Source organism: Piliocolobus tephrosceles, chromosome 21, assembly GCF_002776525.5.
Source record: "Piliocolobus tephrosceles isolate RC106 chromosome 21, ASM277652v3, whole genome shotgun sequence".
Classification (NCBI taxonomy): domain Eukaryota; kingdom Metazoa; phylum Chordata; class Mammalia; order Primates; family Cercopithecidae; genus Piliocolobus; species Piliocolobus tephrosceles.
The window spans coordinates 19,003,757-19,025,885 of record NC_045454.1 but is presented as its reverse complement, the minus strand read 5'-3'; the positions used below and the strand labels follow the sequence as shown (position 1 = coordinate 19,025,885).

The 22,129-nt window shown below is 54.3% G+C and overlaps 1 protein-coding gene across 2 annotated transcripts in view; it reads left to right on the top strand.

Moving 5' to 3' along the window:
* RYR1 (ryanodine receptor 1) overlaps positions 1–22,129 on the top strand; it is a 166,725-nt gene that overhangs the window by 70,504 nt on the left and 74,092 nt on the right. For both annotated transcript variants that reach the window (XM_026447688.2, XM_026447687.2), the window contains exons 38-63: positions 723–869; positions 2,832–3,105; positions 4,717–4,831; positions 4,919–5,051; positions 5,378–5,472; positions 7,600–7,735; positions 8,214–8,400; positions 8,487–8,595; positions 9,245–9,365; positions 9,460–9,629; positions 11,499–11,719; positions 11,818–11,908; positions 13,172–13,312; positions 13,700–13,863; positions 13,951–14,029; positions 14,257–14,346; positions 15,056–15,196; positions 15,571–15,645; positions 15,741–15,816; positions 16,102–16,225; positions 16,834–16,949; positions 18,953–19,020; positions 19,121–19,242; positions 20,004–20,053; positions 20,523–20,583; positions 20,696–20,934. In XM_026447688.2, coding sequence (XP_026303473.1) covers positions 723–869; positions 2,832–3,105; positions 4,717–4,831; positions 4,919–5,051; positions 5,378–5,472; positions 7,600–7,735; positions 8,214–8,400; positions 8,487–8,595; positions 9,245–9,365; positions 9,460–9,629; positions 11,499–11,719; positions 11,818–11,908; positions 13,172–13,312; positions 13,700–13,863; positions 13,951–14,029; positions 14,257–14,346; positions 15,056–15,196; positions 15,571–15,645; positions 15,741–15,816; positions 16,102–16,225; positions 16,834–16,949; positions 18,953–19,020; positions 19,121–19,242; positions 20,004–20,053; positions 20,523–20,583; positions 20,696–20,934 — 3,345 coding nt within the window. The remainder of the gene's footprint in view (positions 1–722; positions 870–2,831; positions 3,106–4,716; positions 4,832–4,918; positions 5,052–5,377; positions 5,473–7,599; positions 7,736–8,213; positions 8,401–8,486; positions 8,596–9,244; positions 9,366–9,459; positions 9,630–11,498; positions 11,720–11,817; positions 11,909–13,171; positions 13,313–13,699; positions 13,864–13,950; positions 14,030–14,256; positions 14,347–15,055; positions 15,197–15,570; positions 15,646–15,740; positions 15,817–16,101; positions 16,226–16,833; positions 16,950–18,952; positions 19,021–19,120; positions 19,243–20,003; positions 20,054–20,522; positions 20,584–20,695; positions 20,935–22,129) is intronic.

The following is a 22,129-nucleotide window of genomic DNA, read 5'->3' as shown; positions in this document are numbered from 1 at the left end:
CCACCTCGCCCGGCTAGTTTTTTTTTTTTTTTTTTTCCCTGTATTTTTCAGTAGACACAGGGTTTCACCATGTTAGCCAGGATGGTCTCGATCTCCTGACCTCGTGATCCTCCCGTCTCAGGCTCCCAAAGTACTGGGATTACATTCTTGAGCCACCGCGCCCGGCCCATATTTCCTTTTAATTCTTCAGGCATGGTTTCCTTTAGTTCTTTGAACATATTTGTAAAATTGATTTAAAAGATAAATATTTCATGGAATGAATAAATGAACAAAGACATAAACATATAAAGAAGTAAATGAGGCCAGGGGTAGTGGCTTATGCCTGTAATCCTGGCATTTTGGGAGGCTGAGGGGGAGGATTGCTTGAGCTCAGGAGTTCAAAACCAGCCTGGGCAACATGGCAAGACCCCCATCTCTACAGCAAAAGATACAAAATTAACAGGGCATGGTGGCACACACCTGTAGTCCCAGCTACTCAGGAGGCTGAGGTAGGAGGATGGCTTGAGCCTGGGAGGCAGAGGTTACAGTGAGCTGAGATCATGCCACTGCCCTCCACTGCAACAGAGAAAGACACCGTCTCAAAAAAAGAAAAAAAAAAAAAAAAAAGGAAATGAAAAACTCCATGAATGCATGCACATATGCACAAATGAAGAAGTGAGTGTGTGAGCAGGTGAATAAGCAAACTGGTGAATGACATTTCCCCGCTTCTTGACCACTTCCAGGAATTCAGCTGGATGGAGAGGAGGAGGAACCAGAGGAAGAGACCACCCTGGGCAGCCGCCTCATGAGCCTTTTGGAGAAAGTGCGGCTAGTGAAGAAGAAGGAGGAGAAACCTGAGGAGGAGCGGCCAGCAGAGGAGAACAAACCCCGTGAGGACTGGGGTCACCGGGGAGAGGGCAGGGGTGGGGAGGTGGGCAGCCCCATGCCTGGGGAGCTTCTGTGTCACAATGAGGGCATGAGGATGGATGCAAGGGAGGGGAAGATAGGCAGGAGTGAGAGAAGAAGAGCGGTGGGCAAACTGGAAGCAGGCATGGTGGGTCGTGCTTGTAATCCCAGCAATTTGGGAGGCTGAGACGGGTGGATCACTTGAGGTCAGGAGTTCGAGGCCAGCCTGGCCAACATGGTGCAAACCCCTTCTCCACTAAAAATACAAAAATTAACCGGGCATGGTGGTGCACGCCTGTAATCCCAGCTACTTGGAGGTGAGGCACGAGAATCGCTTGAACCCAGGAGGTGGAGGTTGCAGTGAGCCCAGATTGCACCACTGCACTCTACCCTGGGTGACAGAGCAAGACTCTGTCTAAAAAAAAAAAAGGCCATGCTGGAGTTTGCCTCCAAAGATGGGGGCTGTAGAACGTGTGTGCTGGACCAGGGTGACACAGCCTACCAGCTTAGTGGCAAACCTCTAACCATGGGATGGCGGCAACCTGAACCACTGTGGCTTCCCTGGCCTTGCAGCTTCTCTTTTCTCTCTTGATGAGACGATTACCATGCTGAGGGATTAGACAAGCAGCTGTGATGAATGTTGGGCCAATGTGTTATTTTGCAAACTGTATATTAGCCCCATTTAACAAGGACAGATTTCCTGACGTTGGTACAGGTTTTATCCCGCAACATTCAGGAAACTTTTATGGGGCCAGCTCTGGGCCAGGCACTGTTACCAGGGCTGGGAAATACAGCTGAGGGGAGAAAGTCAAAGCCCCTGCCTGCGAGTTTAGATTTTTAAATTATTATTATTATTATTATTTGAGACAGGGTCTCGCTGTGTTGCCCAGGCTAGTGTGCAGTGGCGTGATCTTGGCTCACTGCAACATCTGCCTCCTAGGTTCAAGCAATTCTTCTGTCTCAGCCTCCCGAGTAGCTGGGATTACAGGCACACAGCACCATGCCTGGCTAATTTTTGTATTTTTAATAGAAACGGGGCTTCACCATGTTGGCCAGGCTGGTCTAGAGCTCAGCCTCCCAAAGTGCAGAGATTATGGGTATGAGCCACCACGCCCTGCCAAATCGACAGTATTTTTACAGAACAAGTGGGATTGTGACATGTGCCTTCAAAGGTGCATGGCGAAGTGCTTCCGGTCGGCTCTGGTATCTTGCAGTTATACAGTTTATTATTCCTGTTGAAATTTTTAGGAAGCCCTTGTGGGCTGGATATTAGGGCAAACAGAACAGAGAGATTCTTGGGGGAATAGAAAAAAGTTTGCCAGGCTGGGCACAGTGGCTCACACCTATAATCCTAGCCCTTTGGGAGGCCAGAGTGGGAGGATCACTTGAGCCTGGGAGTTCGAGGCTGCACTGAGCTGTGATCGCACCACTGCACCCTAGCCAGGGCAACAGCACAAGACATTATCTCTAAAAGAAAAAAGGGCACGCCTGTAATCTCAGCACTTTGGGAGGCCGAGGCGGGCGGACCACAAGGTCAGGAGATTGAGACCATCTTGGCTAACACGGTGAAAACCCGTCTCTGCTGAAAATAAAAAAAAACTAGCCGGGCGTGGTGGTGGACGCCTGTAGTCCCAGCTACTCGGGAGGCTGAGACAGGAGAATGGCATGAACCCGGGAGGCGGAGCTTGCAGTGAGCCGAGATCGCGCCACTGCACTCCAGCCTGGGCGATGAGCAAGACTCCATCTCAAAAAAAAAAAGAAAAGAAAAGAAAAAAGGGAAAACAATCTGCTAGAATCTGCCTGCTCCCGGCAGGTGGAGGGCAGGGGTGGTAGTAACTGGGAAAGCTTCTGGAACAGGGGACGCCTTCCACATTGTTGTGGTCCGTGGCCCCGCGTGCTGACCTGCCCTGCGTGGTGCTCCAAGCCTTGTGTTGTCTCCTTCCCAGGGTCCCTGCAGGAACTGGTGTCCCACATGGTGGTGCGCTGGGCCCAAGAGGACTTCGTGCAGAGCCCCGAGCTGGTGCGGGCCATGTTCAGCCTCCTGCACCGGCAGTACGACGGGCTGGGTGAGCTGCTGCGTGCCCTGCCACGGGCGTACACCATCTCACCGTCCTCCGTGGAAGACACCATGAGCCTGCTTGAGTGCCTCGGCCAGATCCGCTCCCTGCTCATCGTGCAGATGGGCCCTCAGGAGGAGAACCTCATGATCCAGAGCATCGGGTGAGGACCGCCCTGCCCGCTTACTTTGCATATTCCCTTGGGTAATGAATGCCTTCAGGGTACAATAACATTCCCTTCCCCAACTTCTGGCCCATCCTCCGGGTGATCTACTCAGTCTCAGGCGGCTAGCCCACCTCCTGGTTAGTGTCTCCTTCCCTTACCTCTCCACCCTCAGTGGTAGCAGCTCCACTTGCTGTGTGACTCTCAGCAGGACGTTTACCCTTTTTTTTTTTTTTTTTTTTTGTGAGACTGAGTCTCACTCTGTCACCCAGGCTGGAGTGTGGTGGCATGATCTCAGCTCACTGCAACCTCCGCCTCCCAGGTTCAAGCAATTCTGTCTCAGCCTTCCAAGTAGCTGGGATTATAGACACGCACCACCACACCTGCCTAATTTTTTATATTTAGTAGAGACAGGGTTTCACCGTGTTGATCGGGCTGGTCTCGAACTCCTAACCTCAGGTGATCCACCCGCCTCGGCCTCCCAAAGTGCTGGGATTAGAGGCTTGAGCCACCGCGACTGGCTGAGGTTTACCCTTTTTGAGCTTCAGTTTCCTCATCTGTAAAATGGGGGAGAGCCAAGCCTGCTCTGAAGGGTTGTGCTGTGGCTTCCATGAGTTTGTGCGAATAATAATAATCATGGTAGTAGTAGTGAGCACTCAGTGTCAAATATATCTCATTCACACAGTAAACATTTATTAAGCACCTACTGCATGCCAGACCCTTTCTAGGTGTTTTTGAGACAGGGCCTCACTCTGTTGCCCAGGCTAGAGTGAAGTGGCCCAATCATAGCTCACTGCAGCCTCAACTTCCTGGGCTCAAGCGATCCTCCTGCCTCAGCCTCCTGAGTAGCTGGGACTACAGACACACATCACCATGCCCAGCTAATTTGTAAATTTTTTTGTGGAGGCAGGGTCTTGCTATGTTGCCCGGGCTGGTCTTGAACTCCTGGGCTCAAGTGATCCTCCTGCCTTGGCCTCCCAAAGGGCTGGAATTACAAGGCGTGAGCCACTATGCTGGGGCAACATTTGACAAAGGGCAACATGGCGAAGATCTCTGTTCTAGAGGAGTCCGCCTTGGGTGCACACCTCAGTCTCCTTATGAGGGAAACAAGGACCCTTCCTCCCACAGTGGCTGTAGGAATTGTTTTTTATTTTTTTATTGTTATTTTTTTTGAGATGGAGTCTTGCTCTGTTGCCCAACCTGGAGTGCGCAATGTCTGCTCACTGCAACCTCCTCCTACCGGGTTCAAGCGATTCTCCCACCTCAGCCTCCCGCGTAGCTGGGATTACGGGTGTGCGCCACCACACCTGGCTAATTTTTGTATTTTTAGTAGAAACGGGGTTTCACCATGTTGGCCAGGCTGATCTCGAATTCCTGACCTCAAGTGATCCTCCAGCTTCGGCCTCCCAAAGTGCTGGGATTACACGTGTGAGCCACTGCGCCTGGCCGGCTGTAGGAATTGAGTGACTGCAGATCTGTAAAAGGGGTGGTGCTAGGCACAGAGGGACAGGGTCAAGAATACCAGCTGCTGTCACAGCGGTGGCTGTGGCCCTCTCTGGACTTGGGCCCCACCTGGCCCCTGGTGACGCCGCGCACTCTGCCCATGCACAGGAACATCATGAACAACAAAGTCTTCTACCAACACCCGAACCTGATGAGGGCGCTGGGCATGCACGAGACGGTCATGGAGGTCATGGTCAACGTCCTCGGGGGCGGCGAGTCCAAGGTGAGGGCCCAGGCGAACACTGGGGAGCTCAGGGGAGGTGGCCACAGAGGGCAAGCCCTGATCACCAGCCCACCCTACCTGTCCCAGGAGATCCGCTTCCCCAAGATGGTGACAAGCTGCTGCCGCTTCCTCTGCTATTTCTGCCGCATCAGCCGGCAGAACCAGCGCTCCATGTTTGACCACCTGAGCTACCTGCTGGAGAACAGCGGCATCGGCCTGGGTGAGAACCCCCGAGCCCAGGGGCTGTCCCCCAGAACCCACTCCTGGCACCCTATCCAGGCCTGCCCCACTTTCCACCAGCTCACTCACTCAGTCATTCAATAAACACTCCCTCTCAACTGTGGCTCTGGCCCCGTAATGAGTAATGCCGGGGACACAATAGTGACCCCAGTAGTGACAGCCCAGAGTGGTCAGAGCTTGGATGAGGGAAGTACAGACCAGAGGAGGTACCTGATCCAGGTTGGATAAAGGGTGGTCAGGGAGGGCTTCCCAGAGGAGGTGAGACAAGCAGGAGTGAGATGTTCTTCCCACCTTTTGCCCCTGCAGGCATGCAGGGCTCCACGCCCCTGGACGTGGCTGCTGCCTCCGTCATTGACAACAACGAGCTGGCCTTGGCATTGCAGGAGCAGGACCTGGAAAAGGTGTGGAGGGCATGGCTGGGCTCCGGGCCTAAGGGAGGAGATCGGGCCGCTACCTGGCTCCTTGGGACACCTGCTGATTCTGAACTCATTCTCGGGGGGCAATTCTGGATGGTGTGCCCAACCAGGAGACTAATTTGCAGGGAGAGAACGGTACCCAGTTGCTCATTCACGGTATGCTTCCTGGCTGTGGGCAGGTCTGCACTCCACGCTTCCCGACTTGGGGCAGGTCTGCAGTCTACGCTTCCGGGCTGGGAGCCCATCCGCACTCTAGCTTCCCGGCTAGGGGCGGGTCCGCAGTCTGTGCTTCCGGGCTGGGGGCGGATCCACAGTCTAGACTTCTAGCTAGGTAGCCTTGGCACATTTCTTGGCTCTCTGAGCTTGCACTTCTGTGTACAGTGGTGAAATGCGTGGGCTCCAGAGTTCAGCAACTTTGCTTCTGCTCCCCTCGCTCCCTGGCTGTGTGGCCTTGGATAAGTGACTTAGAGTCTGCAGACCTCTGTTGCTTTATTTTGTACAATGAATGTAGTCATAGAAACGACTTCATGGAGTTATTCTGAGGATTAAATGACTTAATCCAGGAAAGCGTTTGTAAAGGGGCAGTCAGTGGTGTTATATTAGTCAGCTGCTGTTATATTATCATTCAACAAATATGTAGCGTTCACTTACCACATGGCAGGACCTGTGCAAAGCAATAGTAATATGACAGTCAAAAATCACTGTCCAGCCACGCAAAGTGGCTCGTGTCTGTAATCCCAGTACTTTGGGAGGCCGAGGCAGGAAGATCACTTGAGCTCAGAATTTTAAGACCAGCCTGGCCAATATAGGGAGACCCTGTATCTACAAAAAATACAAAAATTAGGTGGGTGTAGTGGCACGTACCTGTAGTCCCAGTTACTCAGGAGGCTAAGGTGGAAGGATTTGATAGAGCCTGCGAGGCTGAGGCTGCAATGAGCTATGATCGCACCACTGCACTTCACCTGAGGGACAGAGCGAGACCCCTTTAAAAAAAAAAGTGGCCAGAGAAAGCCTCATTGAGAAAGTGACATTTGTGTAAAGCTCTGAAGGAAGGTGACGGGTCAGGTGGACATCATGGGGAAGAGCATTCTTGGCAGTGGGAACAGCCAGTACAAAGGCCCTGAGGCAGGAGCGAACCTCATGAGTTAGAGGAACAGCAGACAGACAGCTGTGGCTGGAGCAGAGGCAGTAGGGGTGAGGGCAGGAGGTGACAGATGGGTCATGTGGCATCTCATGGGTCACAACAAGGGCTCTGGCTTTTACCCGGAGTGAGAGGAGGCCAGGGTTCTGAGCAGAGGAGGGATGTGACCTGACTCAGGTGCTCACAGAGTCCCTCTGGCTGTGTGTGGGAAACAGATTGAGGGGAAGGCAGAAGGACAGAAGCACAGGGAGGAGGCTGGTGTCGTGGTCCAGATGGGAGACGAGGGCGGACAGGACCACTCCAGGAAAGGTGTCCGGATCCAGGCCCAAAGAGAAGGTTCTTAGATCTCACACAAGAAGGAATTCAGGGCGAGTCCATAGAGTAAAGTGAAAGCAAGTTTATTAGGAAAGTAAAGGAATAAAAGAATGGCTAATCCACAGACAGAGCAGCCCCCCTGCTGGTTGCCCATTTTTTTATGTTATTTCTTGATGATATGCTAAACAAGGGGTGGATTATTCGTGCCTCCCCTTTCTAGACCATGTAGGATAACTTCCTGACATGTGTGAACTCTCACGGCGCTGGTGGGAGTGTAGCAGTGAGGACGGCCAGAGGTTACTCTCGTCGCCATCTTGGTTTTGGTGGGTTTATGGCCGGCTTCTTTACTGCGACCTGTTTTATCAGTAAGGTCTTTATGACCTGTATCTTGTGCTAACCTCTGGCTCATTCTGTGACTTGGAATGCCTTAACCGTCTGGGAATGCAGCGCAGTAGGTCTCAGCCTCATTTTACTCAACTCCTGTTCAAGATGGAGTTGCTCTAGTTTACAGGCCTCTGACAGGACCAGGGCTAATTGGCCGAGGGATCAGAGCTGAACCAGACTGAGGAGCCGCAGGGCAAGGCAGGGCAGAGGACTGGGCCCCAGGAGGACAGTGGCGTGGGTCTGGTCTCTGACTGAGCCCCTCCTGCCCCCAGGTCGTGTCCTACCTGGCAGGCTGTGGCCTCCAAAGCTGCCCCATGCTTGTGGCCAAGGGGTACCCAGATATTGGCTGGAACCCCTGCGGTGGAGAGCGCTACCTGGACTTCCTGCGCTTCGCTGTCTTCGTCAACGGTGAGGAGGGGGTAGCAGCGGCAGAGGGGAAGTATGGAGTCACTGGTCATACCTCCCTTGGGATGACTGCTCACACCCTGAGCCACAGGTGGGGTCCAGACAGGGATCCCTCCAAGCAGGCCTGGGGCTGGCAGGGGCCTGTGTTACCCCTGGAGGTGTTGGGTCCTAGGGCTGGCAGGGGCCTGTGTTACCTCTCTGGACATATTGGGTCCTGGGGCTGGCAGTGTTGGGTCCTGGCGCTGGCGGGAGCCTGGTGTTACCTCTGGAGATATTGGGTCGTGGGGCTGGCGGGGACCTAATGTTACCCCTAGAGTTGTTGGGTCCTGGGGCTGGCAGGGGCTGGGGTTACCTCTGGAGGTGTTGGGTCCTGGGGCTGGATGGGACCTGTGTTACCTCTGGAGGTGTTGGGTCCTGGGGCTGGATGGGGAGGTATCTGATGGTGGCTCATGAGACCCCCTGTCCCCACACGGGTGGCCAGGCGAGAGCGTGGAGGAGAACGCCAACGTGGTGGTGCGGCTGCTCATCCGGAAGCCTGAGTGCTTTGGACCTGCCCTGCGGGGTGAGGGTGGCTCAGGGCTGCTGGCTGCCATCGAAGAGGCCATCCGCATCTCCGAGGACCCTGCGAGGGATGGCCCAGGCATCCGCAGGGACCGGCGGCGCGAGCAGTGAGTCTCCCGGCCCCCTCCTCAATAGGGCAACCCGCCCTCCCAGGCCCCTAGCTGCCTCCCCCACCCACCCACCTTTCCTGCAGCTTCGGTGAGGAACCACCTGAAGAAAACCGGGTGCACCTGGGACACGCCATCATGTCCTTCTATGCCGCCTTGATCGACCTGCTGGGACGCTGTGCGCCAGAGATGCATGTGAGACCCAGAGCCAAGGCGGGATGGGGAGGGGGGGCAGGCACAGCCGCCTTGAATGCCTCATGCAGGCACTCAGTGACATGGAGTGAGCTCACATACGTGGGTGGTCCTGGACTAGCAATGCTGGGGACACAACAGTGACCAAGACAGCCCCAGGGCCTGGTGTCACAGAGCTCCCGGTCCAGTGGGGGAGACAGACAGTGACACCCAGAGTGGTCAGGGCTGGGATGGGGGAGCACAGGGAGAGAGGTCGGGGCCGGGATGGTGGGGCACATGGAGAGGACTCAGGATGGATGGAGATACAGGGAGAGAGGTCAGGATGGGGATGGGGACACAGGGATAGGGGTCGGGGCCAGGATGAGGGGTCACAGGGAGAGGGGTCAGGATGGGGATGGGGACACAGGGAGAGAGGTCAGGACTGGGGTCGGGGGCACAAGCAGAGGGGTCAGGATGGGGATGGGGGGGCACAGGGAGAGGGTCCAGGGCTGGGGTCGGGGGGCACAGGCAGAGGAACGAGGGCTGGAAACTCTAGACAGCCCGCTGAAAGAGGCCTGCTCTACCCTCCTGTATGGGAAGGGAGGGAGCGGAGCAGTCACTGAGCGGGGCACCAGCGCCTGATGAGTGCCCCCTCCCTCCCTGCATTCCCCAGCTAATCCAAGCCTGCAAGGGTGAGGCCCTGCGGATCCGTGCCATCCTCCGCTCCCTTGTGCCCTTGGAGGACCTCGTGGGCATCATCAGCCTCCCACTGCAGATGCCCACCCTGGGCAAAGGTGCGGAGGGGATGGAACTTGGCAAAGGAGTGACGCTGGGGAGGGAGCCGCTGGGTCCGCAGGGCATCCCCGAACCCGCCCTCCCTGCCTGCAGACGGGGCTCTGGTGCAGCCAAAGATGTCAGCATCCTTCGTGCCGGACCACAAGGCGTCCATGGTGCTCTTCCTGGACCGTGTGTACGGCATTGAGAACCAGGACTTCTTGCTGCATGTGCTGGACGTGGGATTCTTGCCCGACATGAGGGCAGCCGCCTCGCTGGACACGGTGAGCAGCCCCGCCCAGCCTGGCCACCCTCCCCACCTCCACAGAGGGACAGGAGATGGGTCACGGTAGAGCAGCAGCAGCTGCTTTTGCTTTTCTTGGGATTGTGGACATACCATAATCCCCAATACCACCATAAAGATAGAAAATGAAAACCAAGAAGCACTCTAAATTCCAATGAAGGGTGAGTAGGAATCTCCACGACCTCCAGTTATAAGAAATCATTGGCCGGGCGCGGTGGCTCAAGCCTGTAATCCCAGCACTTTGGGAGGCCGAGACGGGCGGATCATGAGGTCAGGAGATCGAGACCATCCTGGCTAACACGGTGAAACCCCGTCTCTACTAAAAAATACAAAAAACTAGCCGGGCGAGGTGGCAGGCGCCTGTAGTCCCAGCTACTCAGGAGGCTGAGGCAGGAGAATGGCATAAACCCGGGAGGCGGATCTTGCTGTGAGCTGAGATCCGGCCACTGCACTCCAGCCTGGGCGACAGAGGGAGACTCCGTCTCAAAAAAAAAAAAAAGAAATCATTGTTCGAGGCTAGGCGCGGTGGCTCACGCCTGTAATCCCAGCACTTTGTGGGGCTGAGGCAAGCGGATCACAAGGTCAGGAGTACGAGACCAGCCTGACCAACGTGGTGAAACCACGTCTCTACTAAAAATACAAAAATTAGCCAGGCATGGTGGTGCACACCTGTAATCCCAGCTACTCAGGAGGCTGAGGCAGGAGAATTGCTTGAACCCAGGAGGCGAGGTTGCAGTGTGCCAAGATCGTGCTGCTGCACTCCAGCCTGGCGACAGACTGAGACTCCATCTTAAAAAAAAAAAAAAAAAAAATTCGTTCGCAGTGTTGGTTTGACACTGTGGACACACAGAACTCTGTACAGGAACAGCAATAACTGAAGGGTGACAGGGCAAGGAAAATGAGCACTGAGAAGTGACCACCAATTTAGCAAAGTCAAGGTCACTGGAAACTGGGATGAACAGTTTCAGCAGGGGACAGAAGCCTTCCTAGAGAGGGTTTAAGAGAGCCTGGGGCTGTGCATGGTGGCTCACCCTTGTAATAACTTTGGGAGGCCAAGGCAGGCGAGTTGCTTGAAGCCAGGAGTTCGAGACCAGCCTGGACAACATGGAGAGACCCTGTCTCTACAAAAAATTTTAAATATTAGCCAGGTATGGTGGTGCACACCTGTAGTCTCTGCTACTAGAGAGGCTGAGGTGGGAGAATCACTTGAGGCACAGACTTTGAGGCTGCGGTGAACCATGATTACACCGCTGCATTCCTGCCTGGCTGCGGTGAACCGTCATTACACCGCTGCATTCCTGCCTGGGCAACAGAGCCAGACCTTATCTCAAAAAGAAAAAGAAAAAGAAATTAGCCAGGCATGGAGGTGCGTCCCTGTAGTCCTAGCTGCTAGTGAGGCTGAGGCAGGAGGATCACCTGAGCCCAGGAATTCGAGGCTGCAGGAAGCTATGATTGCACCACTGCACTCCAGCCTGGGCAACAGAGACCCCTGTCTCTAACAAATGAAAAAGAATGTATTACAGGAAGAAAGGTGAGACTTAGAGAGGAGATAAGCGTGCAGACCATCCATATTTACAGAAGAGCCAAATCTGTAATGGGGTTCATTAATCTCATCGACCAGTTGTGTGTGTTTGAAATTTTGCACAGGCCAAAGTAGTAAGTGGTGGGGTGGGGGCGGTGGGCGTAGGGGCATGGGCGTAGGATGGGAGGAGGGGGGTAGAGATTGAGAGAAGCAGGTTTTGGGGGAGTGATCAGAAGCTTGGATCCTTTGGCCAGAGTAGCTCAGCGCAGGTGCCAGAGCAGCCCCGGGGGTGTGCAGCGGGCCTGATGTCCTCCCTCTGCACCCTAGGCCACTTTCAGCACCACCGAGATGGCGCTGGCGCTGAACCGCTACCTGTGCCTGGCCGTGCTGCCTCTCATCACCAAGTGTGCGCCGCTCTTTGCGGGCACGGAACACCGCGCCATCATGGTGGACTCCATGCTGCACACGGTGTACCGCCTGTCCCGGGGTCGTTCGCTCACCAAGGCGCAGCGCGACGTCATCGAGGACTGCCTCATGGCTCTCTGCAGGTGGGGTGGGGCGGGCCCCAGGGCGGGGCGGGGGCAGGGGCGGGACCGCAGAGCAGGCCTAGAGGGGAGGTCTCACCATCCTGTGCGCTGTCGCGCAGGTACATCCGCCCGTCGATGCTGCAGCACCTGCTGCGACGTCTGGTGTTCGACGTGCCCATCTTAAACGAGTTCGCTAAGATGCCACTCAAGGTAAGGACAAGCGATCTGTAGCTAGCGGTTCGTTTCCAGGCCGCGCCACACTGGTTTGCTCTTCCCTCCGACTGCGGGGCTCTTTTGTGTCGGCACTGCCCAGCCCAGTTAACCAGCACTAGTTAGGACGATGTCCCCATAGAAACCTCTTAGCATCCTTATTTGCATACTAGGATTCCCAGAACATTCACTTTGCTTCATTGATGCCTCTAGCGTTCCCTAATTAGCGTTTAATTTGCCTAACAGTGAGCCAGCCCCCGCTTCAATTAGCATATATTTGCATGGAGCACACCACTTTCCCTAATTAGCATGTTTATTTGCATGCCTGGACCACCAGACTTCCACTATTCAAATGAGTGCATTTATTTGAATAAACATTACCACAGCTATTCTGAATATTTGCACACTCTCTTATTTTTTCATTTGCATGCTAATTTGCATAAGGAGATACCCCAACTCAGATAGTTTGACTATTTTGCATAATACATCGAAATCAGCTCCTATTTCAAATTTGCATTTTAGTCAGGCACGGTGGCTCACGCCTGTAATCCCAACACTTTAGGAGGCAGAGGTGGGCAGATTACTTGAGGTCAGGCGTTCGAGACCAGCCTGGCCAACATGACAAAACCCAGTCTCTACTAAAAATACAAAAATGAGCCGGGCGTGGTGGAGCACACCTGTAATCCCAGCTACTCTGGAGGCTGAGGCTGGAGAATTGCTTGAACCTGGGAGGCGGAGGTTGCAGTGAGCGGAGATTGTACCACTGCACTCCAGCCTGGTCGACAGAGTGAGACTCTACCTCATAAAAAAAAAAAAAAAAAAAAAAAAAAAACTTTGCATCTTGGATAGTGGAGGCCCTCTCCCCGATTACCATATATTTGCATGGGGTGCAGCCTTTGTTTCTACTTGATATGTTAATTTGCATAAGCACAGATTGCTGCATCCATATGCCCATTTGCTCACTACGTACCCATGGATTAATATTAGCACGCTTATTTGTGTAAAGCAACACCAGACACAACCAGCTCTAGTTTAATGCCCATCTTAACTCTAAATTAAGAACTTCAAATTTGCATACTAAGCTGTCTAAGACCACTCCTCAAAAAACATACCATTTCCCCCTTATTAGCATATCATTTGCATAACCCACACCTCCTTCATAATTTGAAAGCACTGGCATGCTTGTGTCTCTCTGGGCCTTCGTCTGCCTGCCATCCACTGGTTCCCCTTTCATTTGTGTGTCCCCCTCTTGCTCCCACCCAGCTCCTCACCAACCACTATGAGCGTTGTTGGAAGTACTACTGCCTACCCACAGGCTGGGCCAACTTCGGGGTCACCTCGGAGGAGGAGCTGCACCTCACGCGGAAACTCTTCTGGGGCATCTTTGACTCTCTGGCCCATAAGGTCTGGGCAGCAGGGAGCCCCAAAATGGCCTATGTGGAGGGTTTGGGGCCCAAAATTGGGAGTCCAGAGTGAAACCCCCCAATTTTGGGGGTTCAAGGATGAGAGGGTTCTGCATGTTTGGATCTAGGAGGATCTATGGGTTGAGGCTTCAGTGTGGAGGTTATGGAAAAGGGGATGGGCCTCCAGTTTGGGAGCTTGGAAAGTGCAATATGGGGATGATTTGAGCATACAGTTGGGTCTGAGATTTGGGTTTCAAGGAGAGGGACCATAATTCAGGTTTGGGGGTTCAGGGAGGAAGGCTGATTATTGCAATGTGTGAGTTTGAGGTCCCGAGGCTCACTGAGGCTTATAGTGACCTCCTACCCCTGCTCCTCCCGGCCTTCCCAGAAATACGACCCGGAGCTTTACCGAATGGCCATGCCTTGCCTATGTGCCATTGCTGGGGCTCTGCCCCCCGACTACGTGGACGCCTCATACTCATCTAAGGCGGAGAAAAAGGCCACAGTGGATGCTGAAGGCAACTTTGATCCTCGGCCTGTGGAAACCCTCAAGTGAGGCCTGGGGCCTGGGAGACAGGAAGATTTCAGGGGTGGCGGGAACCCCAGCCCTAACATCTACTGACCCTATGCCCCCAACAGTGTGATCATCCCGGAGAAGCTGGACTCCTTCATTAACAAGTTTGCGGAGTATACACATGAGAAGTGGGCCTTCGACAAGGTTGGCCTCAGGATGCCCCTATCCTAGAAACCCTCAAGACCCCAGCTTTCCCCCCGACCCGGTTCCTCCCTGAGGCCCCAGATCTCCCTGACACCCCCCAGCCTTCCCTAAGACCCTTAGCTTTTTCTGGGATCCCCCAGGATTCTCTGTCCTCGGCTCCTCCAGGGTCCCCCCTATGTGTCCCCAACTGCTGCCTCCCCCTCACCCTGCCTCCTCTCCATCTCTAGATACAGAACAACTGGTCCTATGGCGAGAACATAGATGAGGAGTTGAAGACCCACCCCATGCTGAGGCCCTACAAGACCTTTTCAGAGAAGGTGACCAGGCCTTGAGGCGCAGCATTGGGGGTCAAAGTGAAACCCCCAAATTTGAGGGTTCAGGGAGGAGTGAGGAAGGTTCACAGGTTTGCATCTAAGTGGATCTGTGGATTAGGTCTCCCCATTCATGGACTTTGCCTTCTCTCAAACTTGGTAGAGCGGGTAGAGAGTCTGAGAGAGTGGGTTTGATTCCTTGGCTGTAGTAAGACTTCTTGGAGCCGGGCGCGGTGGCTCACGTCTGTAATCCCAGCACTTTGGGAAGCCGAGGCGGGCGGATCACGAGGTCAGGAGATCGAGACCATCCTGGCTAACACAGTGAAACCCTGTCTCTACTAAAAATACAAAAAATTAGCCGGTGTGGTGGCAGGTGCCTGTAGTCCCAGCTATTCAGGAGGCTGAGGCAGGAGAATGGCATGAACCCGGGAGGAGGAGCTGGCAGTGAGCCAAGATCGTTCCACTGCACTCTAGGCTGGGCGACAGAGGGAGACTCCGTCTCAAAAAACAAACAAACAAAATTCTCAGAGACTCATGTGTCTAATGGGATAAGGAGAGTGGGTTTGGGAGGCTCTGTTATAGAGCAGATAAGAGACTTGAGTTGGAATCCAGACTGGACCACTGCCTAGCCACGTGGTCAGGGTTTTCTCCTTTGGGGTCCTTCCTCCACCCCTCCTCACCCCATTCTAACTCCCCACCCTCCTGTCCACCCCAGGACAAAGAGATTTACCGCTGGCCCATCAAGGAGTCCCTGAAGGCCATGATTGCCTGGGAATGGACCATAGAGAAGGCCAGGGAGGGTGAGGAGGAGAAGACGGAAAAGAAAAAAACGCGGAAGATATCACAAAGTGCCCAGGTGAAGGCGGGGCCTGGGCGGAGGGCAGGAGCACCAGGCAGGGAGGGTCTAGAACAAGGGTCGTGGCCAGGAGAGGGCGTGGCCAGACAGGGATGGGATGGAGAGGGGGGGGCCCAGGGAGGTAGGTGGGGCCAGAGAGGGGTGCAGAAACCTGAGATCTGGGAAAGGAGAGGGCAGGGGTCTGAATAATTGCAAAGGGCAGAGGAGAGAAGGATGGGGTGGTTTAGAGACAGAGCCTTAAGGAGAGGACACCGGGTCTTGAGCCAGGGGAGGGCGGAGAGGGTAGAATGGACTAGCGGGGGCCTCCGAAGGGGCTGGCCTGGGCTTCCTGCTAGCCCATCAGCCTACCTCCCATCTTCCCCTTGTCCTCTTAGACCTACGATCCTCGAGAAGGCTACAACCCCCAGCCCCCCGACCTTAGCGCAGTTACCCTGTCCCGGGAGCTGCAGGTGAGAGCCCTGATCCTTTTGGGGGGACATGGGGTGTCTTTGGGGGGGGGCTGGCATCCTCTGAATCTAGCCCTTGACTCTGCATCCACTCCCAGGCCATGGCAGAACAACTGGCGGAAAATTACCACAACACGTGGGGAAGGAAGAAGAAGCAGGAGCTGGAAGCCAAAGGTGAGGACGCCCATGCCGCCCCCAGGCGACCCCCGTGGCTTCACCGTGTGGCTTTACTGATTGCCTTCATGCCCCTGAAACTCAGTTTCTCCATCTGCAGATGGGAATAATAACAGCGTTTACCACAGTGGGGTAATGAGATGAGCACCAGCAAGCAATGTTTCCGTTATTCGTATCTTCATCTTTATTACTATAATTACGCATGCCGGGCACTGCAGGAACCACTTCAGTGGGAGTGGCCCGGGTCTTCCCCAGAGCCCTGATTTCTGGTCTTTGCCTCCCCAGGCGGTGGGACCCACCCCCTGCTGGTCCCCTACGATACGCTAACGGCCAAGGAGAAGGCACGAGATCGAGAGAAGGCCCAGGAGCTGCTGAAATTCCTGCAGATGAATGGCTACGCGGTTACAAGGCACGCGGGTTGGGACGCCCCCAACCCGCGGAAGAGCAGCAGGCGGAACCCACCCAGCAAAGGCTGGGAGAGGCGGGGCCAGAGAGGGGTGGAACCGAGAGGAGCGGGGCCTGGGGAGCAGAGACGGAACCAGAGGGGAGGAGCTAAGGGAGTGGGGCCTGGACACAGAGGCGGGGCCAGGTGGGGAGGAGTCCGAAATGAGTGGGGCGGGGTCAAGGAGCAGAGGCGGAACCAGAGAGGAGAGGAGACAGAAGGGCGGGGCCCAGGGAGCAGAGGCGGGGCCAGAGAATGGAGGAGACTGAGAGGGGCGGGGACCGGTGAGTGGAGGCGGAACCAAAGAGGAGAGAAGGCTGAGAAGGGCAGGGCCTGGGGAACAGAGGTGGGGCCAAAGGGGAGGAGGCTGAGGGGGCGGGGCCTGGGAACAGAGGCGGGGCCAGAGAGAGGAGAAGGCTAAGGGGGGGGGGGCATGGGGGGCTCAGAGTGGAGCCCCAACCTGGGGTGAAGCCAAAGCTGATAGAGACGCGGCCAGCAGGACCAGAGGCGGACCTGAGAAGGGTGGGAAACTGTAGGGCCAGTGTCTGGGCTGATCCCTCTCTCCACATCTCCAGAGGCCTTAAGGACATGGAACTGGACTCATCTTCCATTGAAAAGCGGTTTGCCTTTGGCTTCCTGCAGCAGCTGCTGCGCTGGATGGACATTTCTCAGGAGTTCATTGCCCACCTGGGTAGGGAGAAATCCCCCCCTTATGCCCGCCCCTCCTGCAGACACCAGTCCTGCAGACCAGACTCACCTAGGACACCCGTTCCTGCACTCAATCCGTCCTCCCCTTATCTGATGTTTATTGAGCTTCTACTATGTGCCAGACACTGTTCTAGATGCTGGGATACGGCAGTGAAGATGACAAATGAACCCTGCTTCCCTGCAACTACTCCTGTGTTGGCTTCAGGCAATTAGCATTATAAACAACAAAATCATTTAGTGTTAGAAGATGATCAGTGTCATGGGAAGAAGAAAACAATAGAGCCAAGTAAGGGGGATTGGGAGTGTGGAGCCAGCTGTAATTTTAAATAGGGTGTTCTGGAAAGACTTTGATGAGAAAGTGACATCTGAGGCAAGCCATGAAGGAGGTGAGGGAGGAGCTGTGTGGACCTCTGGGAGACATTGGTTCCTCACAGGCAAAGGAACAGTGAGTGCAAAGGCCCTGAGAGGTCCCTGGTGTGAATGTCAGGATGCCCGGCAGCTGAAGCAGAGTCATTGAGGGGGACAGTGAGATAAACGGGGTCACAGAGGTGACTGGGGCAGATCATGTACGGCTTTGCTAGCTGTGATGAGGACTTTGACCTTTACCTGGAGTGAGATGGAGTTGGGGTTTGAGGGCTGAACCGAGAAGGGACGTGATCCATAATTCTGGTGTTCACAGGGTCCCTCTGGCTTGACTGGGGTGGAGACAGGAGGCAAAAAGGATGAGAACAGGGCAGATTTCTGGATCCATTTTGAAGGCTGAGGTTGTTGGGATGCTCCCAATGCCTCTTAAAGGCCACTAAGAATTACAGCTAGGCCCTGCAATCCCCTCCAGTTTCCCTAGAGAACCCCCCCAGCATTCCCCTTGAGAGCTGCCCTCAGGAACCCCCAAATTCCCTCCAGGTGAGTGGCAGAGCAGGATTTGCTGTCACATGTCGCCTCAAAGCCTGCCTGCCTAGCTTCAGTGCTGCACATCCCCTTGACAATTCCCTTCCCTCTCTAGACCTCTGATTCCTCACCTGTGATATGAGCATATGTTCACCATAACTAGCCATGGTTCTATCACTTACTGACCTGGGGTCAGTTACTTCACCTCAGTTTCCTCATCTGAAAAATGGGGGCTAGGAACCAACTGCACAGACCTCCAAGTTGTAAGGAGACTATGTGAGGATGACATGTCTCACAGTGCCAAGGCCATAGCAAGTGTTTAATAATTGGAGCCAGTATTATTATTTTAATAGAATCAGTTACGACTATCACCATTATTATTGTTTGCAATTGATTTCCATTTTAAAATTAACTCTAATTTGTTTACACTGACTTCTTGTTTCATTTGGTTCATTCATTCATTTGTTGCAGATTAACTCAGTGCCATGTATTCAAGTTCAGAATGAAAAGTACTTGTGGTGGGTGAGGAAGGGCATGTTCCAGGACTTTAACCCATTTCAGTTTGTTTTCCCCATCATCAGCTTCAGAAAGGATTTGATCAAGGAATTGTCAGCTTCAGGAAGGGTTTAATCAAGAAGTTGGGGGAAGGCACTTTGGGAGGCTGAGGCGGGTGGATCACCTAAGGTCAGAAGTTTGAGACCAGCCTGCACAACATGGTGAAACCTTGACTGTACTAAAAATACAAAAATTAGTTGGGTGTGGTGGTGCACGCCTGTAATCCCAGCTACTTAGGAGGCTAAGTCAGGAGAATCGCTTGAACTCAGGAGGTGGAGAGTGCAGTGAGCCGAGATGGTGCCATTGCACTCCAGCCTGGGCGATAAGAGTGAAACTCCATCTCAAAAAAAAAAAAAAAAAAGGAGTTGGGGGAATCAGATGAAAGGTAGGAGAAAGGTTTATCTCAAAGCCAACACAAATGATTTCATACCAATAATTTATTCCCCATCATTTCCCAACTCTGCTCCTAGCCTCTTGCCCATCAGAACACCCTGGGTTCTCCAGCCTTGAGTCCACCGTAAACCCTGTTTGCTCTCCCTACAGAGGCTGTGGTCAGCAGCGGGCGAGTGGAAAAGTCCCCACATGAACAGGAGATTAAATTCTTTGCCAAGGTGAGAGGTGGGCTTAGAAGTTAGAGGGGGGCTGGGGACTCATGGGCTCTCCCCACCCCTCACCGGACCCTTTATCTCCTCCCCACCACCCCATCTCCAGATCCTGCTCCCTTTGATCAACCAGTACTTCACCAACCACTGCCTCTATTTCCTGTCCACTCCGGCTAAAGTGCTGGGCAGTGGCGGCCACGCCTCCAACAAGGAGAAGGAAATGATCACCAGGTGGGCCGCCTGTGACCCTGGACCCAGCCCCATGGCCCCACAGTATTGTAATCCTTCGCCCGTGGAGGCTCTGTCCTGGGTGCTGGGTGTTGGGTACTGACCGTCTCCTGCAGTGACCAGCCATGCTAGTGTGCCGGGACTGAAGGGCTTCCCAGGATGTGGGACTCTCAGACAACTTGGGACAAATCGATCACCCTGTCCAGGAAGGCCAACTCAAGGCCGGGCATGGTGGCTCACGCCTGTAATTCCAACACTTTGGGAAGCTGAGGTGGGAAGATCCCTTGAAGCCAGGAGTTTGAGGCCAGTCTGGGCAATACACTGAGACCCAATTTCTACAAAAAATAGAACAATTAGCCGGGCATAGTGGCACATGCCTGTAGTCCCAGCTACTCGGGAGGCTGAGGTGGGAGGATCGCTTGAACCCAGGAGCTGGAGGCTGCCGGGAGCTGGGATCGCGCCACTGCACTCCAGCCTGAGTGGCAGAGCAAGACCCTGTCTCAAAAAAAGTAAACAAAGAATAATAAGAAAGGCCGACTTGCCCCTCACCTCCCCAGCATCCCAGTTAACTGCCTATGACTTTACAGCTTGCCCATCTCTCTACCCCTTCCTATCCCTCCTGTCTCCATCATTCGGCCCCCTCCTGGTTCCTCTCTCCTTGTCTTCTCTGTCCCTGTCTCCTCTAATTGGGTCACCCTTTCCTCGTCTCCTTGGCCTCCTCACTCGCTGTTTCTCCTGCCTTCTGTCCCTTTCTCTTTCTTCAGCCTCTTCTGCAAACTTGCTGCTCTTGTCCGCCACCGAGTCTCTCTCTTTGGTAAGTGGCTCCACTCCCTTGGTCTTCCTCCCTAATTTCTCTCTTCCCCACCCTGAAGAAATAGCTCCTTGATTTAAGGTTGTGCCTTCATTTGAACAACCTTTGTTGTGTTCTTCCTGTGGACCTGGAGACATGGACCGGGTATCCCGGGGGCAGGGCAGTGACTGAGACACCCTGGGCCTGCCCTCAGTGGAACTCCCAGGCCAGTGGGAGAGACAGACTCATCTCCAGACAAGGACAGCCCAGTGGGGTCAGGGTTGGGCAGGAGGAAGGCCAGGAGAGTGGTCAGGCTGGGGAGGAGGGAAGTTTGGAGGCGCTGTAGGAGTCCAGGCAGGGTGAGGGTGCAGTAGCATTCCAATGTAGCCTGCGGGTAGCCTCAGGAAGAGAGGGGTTGGGGTGGATGTAGAGGGAAGCACTGTCCTCTGTCCTCTTAGCCATGCCATCTCCCCGGCCCATCGTTCTCTCCCAGGGACAGACGCCCCGGCCGTGGTTAACTGTCTTCACATCCTGGCCCGCTCCCTGGATGCCAGGTAGGGCCATGGGCAGTGGCACCCCCTCCCCCTGTCATCGGGCCCCCACCCCAACCCCTGGTCTCCTAGACTGCCCGATTCCAGAGCTGGTGTTCCCCTGCTGCCCTTCTAGGACGGTGATGAAGTCAGGCCCTGAGATCGTGAAGGCTGGCCTCCGCTCCTTCTTCGAGAGTGCCTCAGAGGACATCGAGAAGATGGTGGAGAACCTGCGACTGGGCAAGGTGTCACAGGCGCGCACCCAGGTGAAGGGCGTGGGCCAGAACCTCACCTACACCACTGTGGCGCTGCTGCCAGTCCTCACCACCCTCTTCCAGCACATCGCCCAGCACCAGTTCGGAGATGACGTCATCCGTAAGGGCTCCTGACCCAAGGGCAGGTTGTGGGGAGTCAGTGTGGCCAACACCACCCATCCTGGGTGCCTGTGAGAGTCCCTGGGTGTTTGAGTGTGTGGATTTCTTGCTGTAAGCAAAGCATGCGTCAGTACCTTGGCAGGTGGCAAATGAGTTAAAGAGGGTGCGAGCTCAGCAGCTCTAACAAAAGACCCTAAATGGACTGGCACAGCGACTCATGCCTGTAATCCCAGCAGTTTGGGAGGCTGAGGCAGGAGGACCGTTTGAGCTCAGGAGTTCAAGACCAGCCCGGGCAACATAGCGAGACCCTGTCTCTACAAAAAAAAAAACAATTTTAAAGATTAGCCAGGCAGGGAGGCACACGCCTGTAATCCCAACTACGGGGGAGGCTGACGGGGGAGGGTCACTTGAGTCTAAGAGTTGGAGGCTACAGTGAGCTACGATCATACCACTGCACTCCAGCCTGGATAACAGCAAAATTCTGTCTCTAAAATAAATAAAGAATAAAATAGGGTCCTTGATGGTAAAAAAGAGAATCTATTGATAAAGGTTAAGAAAAGTAGCACTTGGCCGGGCACGGTGGCTGACGCCTGTAATCCCAGCACTTTGGGAGGCCAAGGCAGACAGATCACCTGAGCTTAAGAGTTCAAGACCAGCCTGGCCAACATGACGAAACCCTGTCTCTACTAAAATACAAAAACTAGCTGGGCATGGTGGTGGTTGCCTATAATCCCAGCTACTTGGGAGGCTGAAGCAGGAGAATCACTTGAACCCAGGAGGCGGAGGTTGCAGTGAGCCGAGATTGTGCTGTTGCACGCCATCCTGGGCAACAGAACGAGACTCCATCTCAAAAAAGAAAAGAAAAGAAAAGTAGCACTTGGTAGCCAGGCTCAGTGACTCATGCCTGTAATACCAGCACTTTGGGAGACCAAGGTAGGAGCATCGCTTGAGCCCAGGATTTCAAGACCAACCTGGGCAACACAGCAAAACCCCATCTTAAAAAAAGAATAGAAAAGTAGCACCTGGATAGGGTTCTTCTCCCATCCAACTTTTTATTTCGAAATTTTCAAAACATACAGGAAGGTGGAAAGAAGAAAATTGTTGGCTGGGCACAATGGCTCACACCTGTAGTCCCAGCTTCTTGGGAGGCTGAGGCACAAGAACTGCTTGAACCCGGAAGGTAGAGGTTGCAGTGA